Source organism: Rhipicephalus microplus, chromosome 3 (assembly GCF_043290135.1).
Source record: "Rhipicephalus microplus isolate Deutch F79 chromosome 3, USDA_Rmic, whole genome shotgun sequence".
Lineage (NCBI taxonomy): Eukaryota > Metazoa > Arthropoda > Arachnida > Ixodida > Ixodidae > Rhipicephalus > Rhipicephalus microplus.
Window position 1 is genome coordinate 114900446 of NC_134702.1, and position 13957 is coordinate 114914402.

Consider the following 13957-nt stretch of genomic DNA (forward strand, 5'->3'; position numbering starts at 1 on the left):
TGCACCTCGCACCAGGGCAGCGTCTACACACGGCATAGGGGCAGTTTTTAAATGCTTCGCATTTAACGACTGCCACTTGGTGCGCGTACCCTATCATCGTTAGACTGTCCACCACAACAATGTCTACCGACACACTTAAGTACACTCAGTGAGCTTATGGATCATAGCCCTCACAAGTCCCGTTAAATAGAGTGAACACGTCATTACATGACAGCACACATTCTCTGGGGCCAACGAAGACATTACCGCACCAGATTATCTAAAAGAAGCTGCCGTTGCACGCTCAAACACATGCTCAAAATATCTTTACATCCCGTAACAGCTACGCTCCAGATTTGGTGTAAACAATGCCACATTTTATGAAAATTGAACAAATACTCGACTATGTACAGAGCTACATGCATCCGTACCTAAAAGTCGAAGTCCAGGAAGAGCTACCTGTTTAAAACTCAACGCTCAAGTTAATGCGTCCCAGACCAGTCTAACGACACTGTTGAGACGATTAGGAAGGACCCGGGAGAAAGACGCCTTGAACGGTGTTCACCGAAACGCGTCTGTGTACCGCTGTATGAGAACACTTGTGCGCTCAGTGGAATATCTACTAGCCACAGATATAATGTGCTCTACTACAGCGCAACAAGAAATTCACCCGAAACCTAGGTCTTGCGAGACGTATAGAGACATGAGTGGCTGAATGATGTTTGCCGGCATGGGAAGTTTGGAAACATCTTGCTTTGATTTGAAATCGTTTGGTGGACTTGACCTTTTAGAGCACGTGTTCTCTGAAAGCATATGCATGTTTTGTTAAAAGCACTAGTTCACTCTCTACTAATTAAATTAGGCCACGCCAGTTGTCCACCTTTTTCAATCTTAGCTGTTGATTTGGTGTAGTCTTCAGCACAATCTGACTTTTATTGGGATCATATTGCCCCAACGCGTCATCATACATGGTCTCCCACACATGTGACAGCATTTTTTGGATTGCAGGCGTGCTCGTACCTTTTTCCATATCTGTCTCGAACATACCATATCTGTCCTGACACTCGAAATGGAGCATTTATGCTCTAAGAGCCAGTCCTTCGCATAGTCTCCCACAAATCTCATACCTCTAGATACCCCATCCAATATGCGACCACCATTTCAGAACCTTCTTTGAGGCATTTGCTGCCATCATCCTGGTCACCATTAGAATCTCCTTCGTTAGGGCAATTCTGAGGCAATCGTACTTCAGTACAGATGCCCATCTTCTGCGAGATTCCACAACATATCTTGAAGGAAACTTCCCTGTTCTTCGCTTTTAAAGTGATCCTCTTCCTCATCGAACTGCACAAAACTCTTTCTAGCCTTGCGCGCCCCGACAACTATGCGTGGTTTATTGGCCAGTTTACGCTTGTGAAAGAGATCCTCTGTTGCTGTCACAGTTAATAATCCAGGTAAACATCGAGATAAAATTGTTTCTCTTGAAGCGCATCCTTTGTGGTTCGCAAACTTGTTTGCATTGGTGGGGAATACTCATTCGTGACCACTAAGTCTCTTTGACTACCACAACGCTCCTCAGCTTCTGCAAGACAAAAGCGAAGCGAAAAAATTTTCTCCTGCTATACCGCCTTCTCGCGAGCCAACTCCGCCTCCTGTTTTCATACACATGCATCACGTTCTTCCTGCTAGTGACGTGCACGTGAATCGCATTTTTTCTGCTAGCGACGTGCACGCACTTCACTCTTTCTCGGTGACACGCTCCTCTCTCGCACGAACTTCTTTCTCGCACATCCACTGCCACAGTCGATCTACAGTTAGGGCTAACTTATCAGTGACGCTACTTGACTCTCTCGAATCCATGTGGTGCTTCTTATGTTTCACTTGAGAAGGCAGAAATTAGCCCCCCCGCACGTTGGGCACCATTGTGATGGGTTTATTTGGAATATGTAAATTACGAGGAATCCAGTTGCATCATTTGATCAAAACGTACTTAACAAAGACATCGAAGCTGTTTTCTGTTCTGGCTGGCTTCACTAAAACAACACATGAACATAACACACGCAACACACGCTTGTAATAACAAAACATCCTAACGCGTTGGTACAGAACTCCAAGTCGAAAAAACAAGTTTAGTCCAACCGCAACGAAAATTGCACCGGCGAGTGCGAGTGTACTGAAGTGTGGCAGACGTCTACCGCCAGAAGATACGTGCACGGAAAGTGCCGTCGTTAGAGGAATCTGGCGAAGAACAGGGCCATGCTTATATGGGTGCACGACGGAGCGGGTAGGTACCGAAGACAGGGCTGACGAAGTCGGGCAGTCTTCATCTCAGACGCGTGGATTAGGGGCCACAGCGAAGCGCTCTGGCTAATGCCTGACAGTGAACCCGCTGGCTCTGTAGACAGTGGAAGATGGATGTCAAGCGAAGCTGGCTGCTCCGACCCTAGACCTCTGCCAGGCACTCGGGGCAAACCACGACCGTGACGCTGACGGGCTACCTCCCCCCTGCTTCTCCCCGAACGGACCAAGAGCTGCTTGCCGACTGCTTGGAACTCCGTGGGTCTACTCAACGGCTTCTCATTTGGGCCTGGTGGGATACCGCGTCAGCGATTGATCAGGGATATTGAAGTATAGTGTTGTTCACCTGTTGGTACCTGGAATCACTGTGGTGAATTCCTATTGGGCCACTTGCACGTCAATACCTTGTGCCGCACTTCTCGTGCTCGACATTTTTTGAAGTCGCCCCGCCACGGTGGTCTAGTGGCTAAGGTACTTGACTGCTGACCCACAGGTCGCGCGATCAAATCCCGGCGGCGGCGGTGGCTACATTTCCGATAGAGGCGGAAATATTGTCCGTCTGCTCATATTTGGGTGCGCTTTAAGAGCCTCAGGTGCTTGAAATTTCCGGAGTGGTCTACTACGGCATCTGTCATAATCATATGGTGGTCTTGGAACATTGAACTTCACTTATCAATCATTTATCAATCAATCAAATCACTTCTTTGAAGTTGTTGTCATTGTTCGGCAACTCCTATGGCGCACACTTTAAGCGCGCACAAAAGATCATACCTACTCATTATTCCAAGGCCGGTGAACTATCACAGCACCAGAGCCAGAGCTAGATCACAGCACTACAGTTATTTATTAAAATTTTATGCATGCATCAACGCATCAGAAATAATAAAATCGCAGCATAACTACGAAGTGAATGATGATGAGTGGGCGAAGAGTCTGTCTGTCTGTCTGTCTGTTTGTCTGTCTGTGTGTCTGTCTGTATGTCTGTCTGTCTGTTCGTCTGTCCGTCCGTCCGTCCGTTCATCCGTTTGTCTGTGAACTATACGAAAACCCCTAACGCAATCTAGAGAAAATATTTACTAGTAGATATGCAAACAACGTGGTCTATTTAGTGATTCGTAAACCATACGTGGCTACATAGTGATACTATACAACCACAACTACTAATTTTACTACTGCTACTACTACTACTACGCCACTACTACTACTACAGAAGAGGAAACGACCCACGGGCTAAAGAGCTTCAGTCTTAAGAAACGGCAACTCCAACGGCAAATGTAATCTTAGCAGGGAGGCACGCGAAGGGCTACCAAGAAACTTGTGCACGGGGGCGATTTTGAGACAAGGGTGCGAGCGTGCTTAGCGCCGCATGTGAACAGTATAGGTGCGAACCTGCGCGGTAGCGTTATTTCGAATCAAACGTGGTGGGATGAGAAGCGAGTGATGAGAAGCAATAAAGAATCGTTCTCTTTTACATCGCGGGTTAATTGGTCTTGGCCAGGACCAAATAAAATTTGTATAACCTAAAAAATTGTGCAAGCCACGATCATATTACTTAAGTTCTATTGTATTCCTGGGAATAAGATCTCGTGAATTCAGCACTAGGAAAACCAAGCGAAAGTAACGTAAAGATAACGAGCACTACCGGAGCTTGGTTGATTGTTCTAGTTAATTTAGAATGAAATCTGTTATGATACCTGTTGTCGTAGAAAAAGAAAGATAAAATACCGCCATTATATGAGGCAGTAGGCTTCTTCAACACTAATGATATTAAGGTCTCATTCACGTCCCAAAACAAGGACATGGCAATCAGTGATGCGATGTTGGAAGGCTCTGAAAATTTCAACCATCTGGTGGTCTCTAACATGCTCCGACATCATACTTTACGCGGGCCCTTTCGCCTCCGCCTAAATGCGAGCAGTGCGGCCGGGATCAAGGTCACCACCTTTCGACCAGCTGCCGAGCACTATACCTACGGTCTGCTATGGTTGGAATTAAAGCTATAGATGCAAGTTCTTCCAAATAGCCTGTTTCGACAGCACCACATCTTTTCGTTCTGAACAAGAAAACGTTTCCTGTAGTAATAATAGGGACTCTATGAGCTAGGCTGGGTGCCCTCGGTGACTTAGTTTCGGGATTACATATTTGAAAAGCCTTTCAGGTGTCCATAATAGAGTAATGGGACCAACATATTCACAAAACGCCATGATACGCACTGCCGAAGCGTTTTGTTGTTTGTTTTAGTATTGTTAAAGGGGCCCAGGAACGCTTTTTCAGAACCGTCAGTAAACGCTGCTGATTGGCGTGAGAGGCTCCTAAGAACGCCGAAACGAAATATAAAGCGGCCCCGAATTCACAAATAACTCTCAAACTCAGCTAAAAATGCTCCTTGTTCCCTCCGCAGTTACAAACACAGTTAACCTTGACATAACCACCGAGTAAAGCGCCAATGGCCGTCGACATAGAGCTTGGTAGTGTGTATTTGCAGTGCGGCCCTTGGTCTATTCTTGGCTCCACACTAGAAGCGCGATCCCACGTAGCTTCTTAAGTGCACTTTGAAGGAGTACACCTAGCCGCGATTGTCACTTGCACGCTGTCACACGAGCAAGTTTAGTGTCACTCGCTGCAAAGTACACTTGCCGGCAAGTGCGTTACCCAACATCACTTCACTGCGACTGCTGCGATGAAGTGTGAAGCTTCGGTACCAGTGGCTTGTACAAAAAGACGCTGTTGCCTAAAGCGGTGCTCATAATATATTTAAATCATTGTTTTTGTTATGAGACATATTGTTATGTGTAAAACAAGTCACAAAATAACACAGTAACCTCGCTACTTTCACTATCGGGTGTTTGCGGCCACGTCCGCTAGGAGAATACGGCAGCACACAGCAATGGTTGCGTCCGTCACGTTGTTTACGTCCAGGTACACCTGCACATATGCAGGTGAGCTGTTCTCTATTCATTTAGGCTGGCATGTGCCCCAGGTGCTATTTCACAAAGACAACGTCGTCCGAAGACGAGACACAGGCACAAAAAAACAAATATACGTTGTGCTACAAGTTCCTCAATCACCACTGCCGTCATTGCCTAAGTACACTTCGCTTTCTCGTGTTGCAGCGAACCATCAAAATGACACTTCGCGAGCGGAAGTACACTCGCTCAAAAAGTACTTAAGTTGCCACGTGTGACAGAGGTATTACTGCGGCCGCCATGAATGCCACCACGGGTCCACGCTCTCACTCGCAGTCACGGTGTACGTCAGCGACGCGTTTGAAAAAAACTTAAAGAACTGATTTTCGCTTTAAGACGCGTGCTGATTAACACATGGCTGTTCTTGCCTCTTTGTCACCACCTATCTCTCGTCACGACCAGCTGCAAACTAAACAACAGAAACCAAAAACGATCCTCCACCAAGTGATGTGGACCATCGTGTCCGGTGCCGTAAAATAGACCTTGCTTATTTGTAAAACACAGTGCACCTTCATGTATTAGTTTGAAAAGTTAAGCAGTTAAGCACAAAACTGCTTCTCAGATGCATCTCTAACTTTTACAGTGCGGCACGTGTAATATGTGCACATGAACATGATGCGTGGAACGGTGCATAGATCTATAAAGTCGCGCTTATCTTTGCCGTTATAGCGTATTCATATGAAACAGGTAGAGGAACAAGTTTTTTCCGACTTTGCTAACCATACCTTGGTGTATGTATATTGGGGCTATTTATATATGCAATGTCTATAATGTTGACTAATCATATGCTTCACCATGCAAGGGGCATTTCCTGAAGAAAGAATTACGGATGATATTGAGTGTTTCATTTTGGTGTTTCACCCCCCTAGGCTCCTGTGTGTTATCTCTTCTGGCTGAGGTATTGCATCTCCCAAAAATTATATATCTTGTTAAATATCGAACACACGTTTTCTGTTGCTTGAACTAACACTTCCAATAGAAGAGCGATGCTACTCATTCTTCGAATCTTTCCGAGTTTCTGAAAGCTATAATATTTTGCTGTGAAAGCGCTCGCCATTGTGTGAGAATTATTTTGTTAACAAAGTGTTTCACTCGGTAACAATTTGTACTGTTTTTATCACAGACGTCGGATCTCGTGAACTGGATGAGATCCTTGAAGCTGGACTTACTTGACAGGCACACACTCGCTACTGTAAATCCAGTTGAGATGATGGTGCGTGGTTCTCTTGACCTTGGAGTCGAGGCTGTGATCTCGCTTACCTTTTACGGCAGGGCTTTTGTGCTCGGAAAAAGACTGATGGAGGTGAGCAACAAATTTTATTGCATAACATGCTGCACAGATGTCTAGACCGTTCGCTGTGATATATTACATGTATAAGATAAGAAATTGTGACGAAGGTCAATCACTTGATGTAGAAGTCAACTGTTCCTCCAAACGAAAACGTCGTACCGTATGTCCGCTTCATCCGGGGTGTCTGATGGAGGCTATTATGCTCGAAATTGGCAACTATTGAAGCAGTATGGGGATTAAGTAATAGGTTGCCTTCTTCGTCATTTTCAGGTACTTTTGAACTTTCACTTTTTGACATTTAGCAGCCCGTTCGATATTTTATTATGCCAAAACACCCAAGTTATTTGTTCCCGGTGGTGTACTACAAAGTAACCTGAGAGTAGGAATTTCGATAAGTTAAAAATAAAACGAAAGCCAAGCAGCAAAGAAAATCTTAAAGGGAGTAGGTGATAGAGATAATTTAGGCAGCTAGGATTAATACCGAGATGACCAAACAATGGACAGGATAAATAAATAAGATACTATGTTCAGCAGCTGTCAATCGTAGGCTTACATTGAATACCACGGCAACTTCTTTACACTGCGTTCATCCTGATGAACCGCAATGAACATCTCACCTTGCAAAGTGGACGTACGTACCCGATGTTGTTGCTCGTTCTATGTCAAGCGTTTGCCAGATGTATGGTTGATGTGTGTTCGCTGCACGTGCTATCTGTGAGCTGAGAATGCTGAGCAAGAGGAATTTGTCACGGTAGTTATAAAAACTTGAAACTCTTGAACATAGCAACCATTGCTCGGTGACTGGTGTGAGAGATGAATTATTCGTGAGGTGCAGACGGAGGCATTCCAAGTGAGTTATATTCAGTCTAGCAATCATTTCAGAACTCTAGCTTACTCGGCAGCCTTCCGTCATTACGAAAGTATTTAGTGTTACCATTTTTTAACAACTCAAGTTTGTTGCACTGGAACTTGGCAACTCTAGAAAAATGCAACTCGCCTACAGACGCACACTATTCTTGTATCACTGCTAGAAACCAGAGCCCTAAATTTTATGCACTCAACAGTGACGTTAGGTTCGCACCAGAAAGGGTACAATGCTTTGGCAAGAAAGTTGCAAGGGCTCTTGCCTCTGGGTTTAAGAAGACCCAAGGCTTTAGATTTCACTTGCCCCTATATTGAAACAATCGTGCAATGTACTTCGCCCACGACAACCCAGTGAATTATGTCCAAAGATGCGAATGCCTTTGTTTATGTAGCGATGAGGTTTATTGAACCTCAATGTACTTTGTGGAGATTACTGCGATCCTGGAGCTCTGCCCTCGTAATTTGGCTGAGTGAAAATCGCACAAGATGACTGAGCCAGTCACCTCCCTACCCTGCGCCTCCACCAAATAAGATTAGCTTTGTTGAACCAGAGAATCCGCGACGAGGTCACAACGGAAAAGAACCGTACGGCAAGACTGGCATAGGCGGCACAGGTTCTCGCGCAAGCAGAACGCGGGGCCATTCGGTTTTTTCCAAAAACTCATACACATTGGTGCATATACTCCACTACAATGCTAACAATAATAATGAAGATAACAATGATAGTTATAACTCTCGCTGCACCCTCTGAAGTGGACTGGCAGTTCTCGGCAAGCCACTCACTATACATATCACGGGGCGTCACGCATGTGGAGTATTCACGCTTCTGTGATGCATTAATACAACGGTTAGCATCACTCTTTCACCGACATGGCTATTGTACAAGACCTCATTACGCAGCACTTTCAAGAATATGAGTGACTTTCTGTCATTATTCTTGAATTCCACGCATGATTCCTTATTTACACTATGGCTCCAAGCACGTATATCATTCGCTACAGCGAATCAGTACAGAGGTATACAGCAACGTGTCCTCCTCCTGTATGTCAACGAAAACACATGTCAATATAAAGTGGGAAGCCTCACCGATAATCACTGATACACCTAATGTGAAGCCGCCAACAAGAAGGGGAGTCTTCACGAAGCAGCATGCACATACGTGAAACTAATGGATAATGTTGCGAAGAGAGATTCTGGCGAAAACGCACAAGTAGGGCAACACTGCTTAAAATTAAACAAATTAAGGGGTGGTGCAATCAATTGAAGATGAATTTTCTAGACAGATGTTTAGAAATGAGTTTCATAGTGTTCCGCTACAATCCAAATTACGTGTCTGCTAAGTGTGCCTCAAATTTCTGGGCACCTTCATATGTCCTCCACAGCTACAGAGTTTAACGGCCCAGTATTTTTATTCATAGGGACTCCGTGAGTTTGTGTAGTGCAAGGCACGGCTAGTGGCTTGCCCTACAGAGCTTACATAATTGCCGTTAGCATCAAAGTATATTACGTAAAACATTGACTATTTCCTGTGCATTATTAGATGGACTACAGCAAACAACAGTCAATGTGGCGATCCGAGAATCACGGCTTGAATGACTACGTACTATTTTTGGCAGAGTTTGGTGCAACTTCGTATTCTGCCTATGACCTCGCTTCGAAGCTACGTGGATACGAAAACCAACGTGAGATATTCTATTTTATTTCAAAGGGCGATAATTAGAGCGAAGCGTGTGTACAATCCTTCAAGAAAGATATTGCATGGCGCTTCCTATGTGATGGCATTGTTATTGATGAAGGAAACTCGATGGAGGAAATGAAGTACACCGACCAAATAAAAACACAGTGGAAGAAGCTCAAAAAAAAGCGGAAATCAGAATTCTATACAGAATCGTTGTTAACATGGCTTCCTTTAGCACGTGCTATTTCTATTGCATAATTTTCTGATTTTTTCACTTGCTTTACCAGAAGGGGCAAAACAAACGTTCTACTTTGTCACTAACATCTGCTTACTAATTGTTTTGAAATCTAGCACATACCAATACATAGAGCACCGAATATTGTTATGAGACGGCAACTGTGTCTTGAAACACACTTCAGCATGAGGCATAGGGGATGAAGCCGCTGTAGCAAGTCTTTTTAAAGCGTCATTTGCACTGTTAGATAAAGTTGGCACAACACAAGCGGTCACTGTAAAAGTACACCTGAAATCTTTTCAACACAAAGTGGTAAATGTTAAGAACTTCAATCTAAATAAAACTGTATAGTGTTCAGTTTCCAGGCATGCTGTGCCTGGTCAATTCGCATTTGCCAGTGGAAAACTACAGGCTCCACGAATCGGTGCACTACACATTAAGGCAAACGGCTGTTGTGCATGAGCTGCAAATTGAAGTATCGGTGCCACAGTGGCCTGTAAATATCCATTTGCTCGTGATCGTGAAGTAGGCGCTGCCTGGACACAAGAACAGTCAAGAAGTAGAACAAAGCACAAAGAACTTCTGCTAATCGCATTACAGCATATTTCAAAATGTGTGCATGTCGATTTACCGCAATCTTCATAGTGAAAGAGCAATAATTACTCTGCTTTGTAGCTCTCGTGCAAGGTACACCGCAGGTTTTGTGAAATCGTCGATTGCCCTCGCGTGGGTATGGAGTCGGTCCTGCTGAGCGCGCAGTGCTATACCAGACAGAGATACGTAACTGACCCTGACCAAATGGTTGTCGCAGCTTGGAGCAAACCTCATAAAAAATCACATGTACTAGAGTTGTCGTAGCTTTTTTTCATTATTCGTTTTCGGTGCCTTCTTTCGCTGGCATGAAAGCTGCAAAATTAGAGCGCAACTCGCACCTCAGTTCTCAGAAGTCATTTTTCTTTACGCAGTCGACGACATATCACGAGCGACATACACCAGCGAACAAACAACGGAATTCGTTTTTGAGCTAAGCAAGCGCACGTCTCCATACGTTTCAAAAGGTACGAAACTTTTCTTTCATTTTAAACTGGCGTCTCTAGCTTTAAACACACACACACACACACACACACACACACATATATATATATATATATATATATATATATATATATATATATATATATATATATATATATATATATATATATAGTTTTTGCTACAGTGCTGTGGTGGCTTATATGTTCAGCAGATTAGTTTGCATGGGTGCGACGCTTGAACACAGCGATACTGCAGGTACAATAATTGACGCGCACAATACAGAAAAGCAAAATACCGGTGTTCTTCAGAAGTCGCACAATCGAAAAGCTGGAACAAGTGTTATTTGTTCTTCATAAATTTCTTGTTATCAAAATACCTACGTGGGAGCCACGTTGAATGACAGCACACAATATCTTAACCCGTAAAAAAAACTAAGCCTAATCACAGTTAAGATAAAACTGTAGAAGTTTTGGTTGACCAAAACGTTTCAAGTTGTACGGCGTTCAGCCTAGACATGGAAGGCCTGTTTTTTTTTTCTTGCCTATGGTGTCGCATAGGCTGTGTGAAAGAAACTATTGTCGCCGACAATGATGAAAAGGTGTTTCAAAAATAATCTTATACTAATATAAAACAATACTCCACAGTTGTTTTGTTTGGGCAGAATCTGTCCGCACAAAACTCTAGTATCTGTATCGAGTCAAGGGTAGCACACTACGATGGAGTATATTTTTTGCTAAAGTGGATTGAACATTTGAGCAATATTTTAAGGGTATCGTAATGCATGTTTTCAGATACGTCGACTATTGGTGTTCGTCGACCCGCCAACTTTATGAAGTCTATGTTCCAGGCTCTAAGAATTCTTAAGCAAAGGGTCGGATGTTTGTGCTTTACCTGTGAAGTCCCAGGACACAATGTCTTGCAATATTTTTATCCTTCATTACAGTTCCAGAGGGACAATGTTTTTGCTGGTCTTTTCCCTCCGTTCAGCAAGACCATTTTTACGCTACCACTCTCCTCATTAGAAAATTGTTAAGAATCGTTGGCCTCGTCTTGTGTTAGTTCCACTTTAAAGAAGTCCAATCCTCACAATGTAGGTGACAGATTTTTACGGCAGGTGTTCAGATTGGAAGCGCCTTGCTTCCCGTGCTTGGTCCTTGCTTCCACATTACAATGGCTCTTGCATAACCTGAAGAGGGAACAAAAAGAGGTTCTTGACGCTTCAGGTGTGGCTTCAGATTGGCGAAAAACATTCGTCGTTGTCCCATACATGGGCGCCATGTTCCACCGTATGACAAGGACGGCCAGTAATTATAACATAAATGTTGTCTTTTGTGCTAGCAAGATGCTAGCAGCTTCTGAGCGATGCTTGACAAAAGAAAGCAGAAGGCGCAGGCCACTGTCAGCGCTGAAGGTTGTGTTGCGAACGAAGTTATCGGAAGAAGCAGAAGCAGGAGAAAGTTTCTATGTGGACCCCAAGCCCAGGAAAGCGGCCCGTTTACAGCCTCGAGGGTGAGATCGGCACGCGCTGAGCTGGGTATAACTTGACACTGAGGGGCAGCTACGGGTGTCACGAAGGAGAGCACGGGACAACGCTTGGCCACCGGAGGAGACGAAGAGTGGAGAAGACGATGCGGTGACGGAGTCAGTAGCAAACCACCCTCCGTGTTGAGAAGAACTTTTTCACTCATTGTGTGTTTTCGTAGCAATTTTGTTTGTTCATAATTAAGTAGTTGATCGTTACTGAAACAACGCGTCGGTATTTATTTTAACCCACACGAACGACAAACTTTCTGGTGCTGAAACCCGGGACTCCTCCTGCCGCCGACAATACAGTGTACTTTACACCTCAACGACTCCTCGCCAGAACGTCCCTGTAATTGTCTGATGCCGCCCTTCCGACGAGCTTATCAACAAACTTTTCAGTGAACATGGAACGCGGGCACAAGAAAAGCATGATCCTCCGAGCACAAGCGATACGTCCCATTAACAAATGTGAACAGGGCAGACAAATTAGCACCACACCTAACGAAGCAGGAATGCTGCATACCCGTTTGACATCGACACGGACAAATTCCGACGCTGTCTGCAATGAGATAGAGAACCTGATTTTCGAAGAGGACCTGGAGGAAGAGTATGCGTAAGTGATTGAGTATAACGACTGTATACTGCAATGTTTGGCACGGCCGGAGAACCGATTGAACGGCGACTCAAAGCAAGCGTCTCCAGCTCGACCAGCTCAACCAATCAAAGGTGACCTAACCGAAACGATGTCACAAAAAATGAACGTTAAAGTGCCAAGGCTTGAGCTTGTAAAATTCAGTGGGCGGCGGCATGAGTGGCAGCCCCTCTGGGAGTTGTTCGAACAACTATTGGACAACAACGATCAGCTTTGCACTAAGATAATTTTCATTACCTGAGGGCATCTTTCACTGGTGAAGCCGCTGCTGCGCTTACCAGTCTACCTCCAACGTCCTGGTGTACATCGACGCGAAGCAGCTGGTAAAGAAACTCTTCGAAAACGAAGAGCTCCTAATTCAGAAGCAAATGAAGAAGCTCATCGGCATCACACCTGTGCACTTCGAACGGCGTGCGTGGACTTCGACGTCTCTAAGACATTGTGTCAGCGCACATCAGGGGACTCGAGACGCTCGGCCAAAAGCTCGACGGTTTTAGCTCCATGCTACTCCCCATCGTGCAACGAGCGATGCCGAAAGAAATTCAGCTTGAGTTCAGCCGTAAGTGCCTAATAAAAACTGGTGGCCCCATCGACGATCAGCAGGCCAACACCGTCGGTTCATCGATAACGACGGAGGAGGGAGACAGAATTACTGTTAACACCTTCTCAAGGCTCCTATTTTTCCTCTGAGTTTAGGTCGAAAGCCGTGAAAATCTGGTTGCGCTACAGACCATGGACGTTAAGCAGACGTCGAGTTACAGTGCCAGAGAAGCGCCCTCACTGCTCGAAAAGAAAGGAAAACAGGCTCAATCTGCTGCAATGCTGCACCAAAGCACTACTCAGGAAGAGTGCTTCTTTTGTAACGCTACAAGCTACAACACGCAAGACTGTGGCGAAAAGAAAACGATAGCAGAAAATAAGAACCCGTTTACAATCTGACGGGAAGTGCATCAGGTGCATTAAAAAAGGCCATTCGGCGAGAAAATTCCGATCTAACATAAGATATGTGAAGGGCGAGAAAAGGCATGCCAGCACGATGTGTGACCCAACGTATTAAAAAAATGGCAGCATATGCACGAAGTGAATGATGGAAAGTGGGGCGAAGCATTCGTCCGTCCATTTGTTTTTGCTTCCGTCCGTGCATGCGTCCATCCGCCCGTCCATGCGTGCGTCTGTTCGTGCGTTCGTCCCTGCGTTCGTCCATGCATCTGCCCCTGCGTCCGTTTATGCATCCATCCATGCATCTGTCTGTGTGTCCGTTCGTCCATCTATTCAACACTCCAATTACCACCATCTCGCATCTTTTCATCATATATTTCCCATATGGAAGCACCGCCATCCAGCGGACCTTCCAAGGACTGAACAAGAGGTGGCACACGCACACTTCATTGCGTCTTGTGCTTCGGGTCTACTTCCCATCTTTAACCACGGCGAG

The 13957-nt window shown here is 44.9% G+C and overlaps 1 protein-coding gene and 1 long non-coding RNA gene across 2 annotated transcripts in view; one reads left to right on the forward strand and one right to left on the reverse strand.

Annotated features, from left to right (window-relative positions):
• Nucleotides 1–13957, reverse strand: part of LOC142803883 (uncharacterized) — a 334011-nt gene that overhangs the window by 230577 nt on the left and 89477 nt on the right. The gene's annotated exons all lie outside the window — the stretch shown is intronic.
• Nucleotides 1–13957, forward strand: part of LOC142802641 (uncharacterized) — a 121392-nt gene that overhangs the window by 86993 nt on the left and 20442 nt on the right. The window contains exons 4-6 of the mRNA XM_075887626.1: nucleotides 6367–6546; nucleotides 8939–9080; nucleotides 10277–10369. Coding sequence (XP_075743741.1) covers nucleotides 6367–6546; nucleotides 8939–9080; nucleotides 10277–10369 — 415 coding nt within the window. The remainder of the gene's footprint in view (nucleotides 1–6366; nucleotides 6547–8938; nucleotides 9081–10276; nucleotides 10370–13957) is intronic.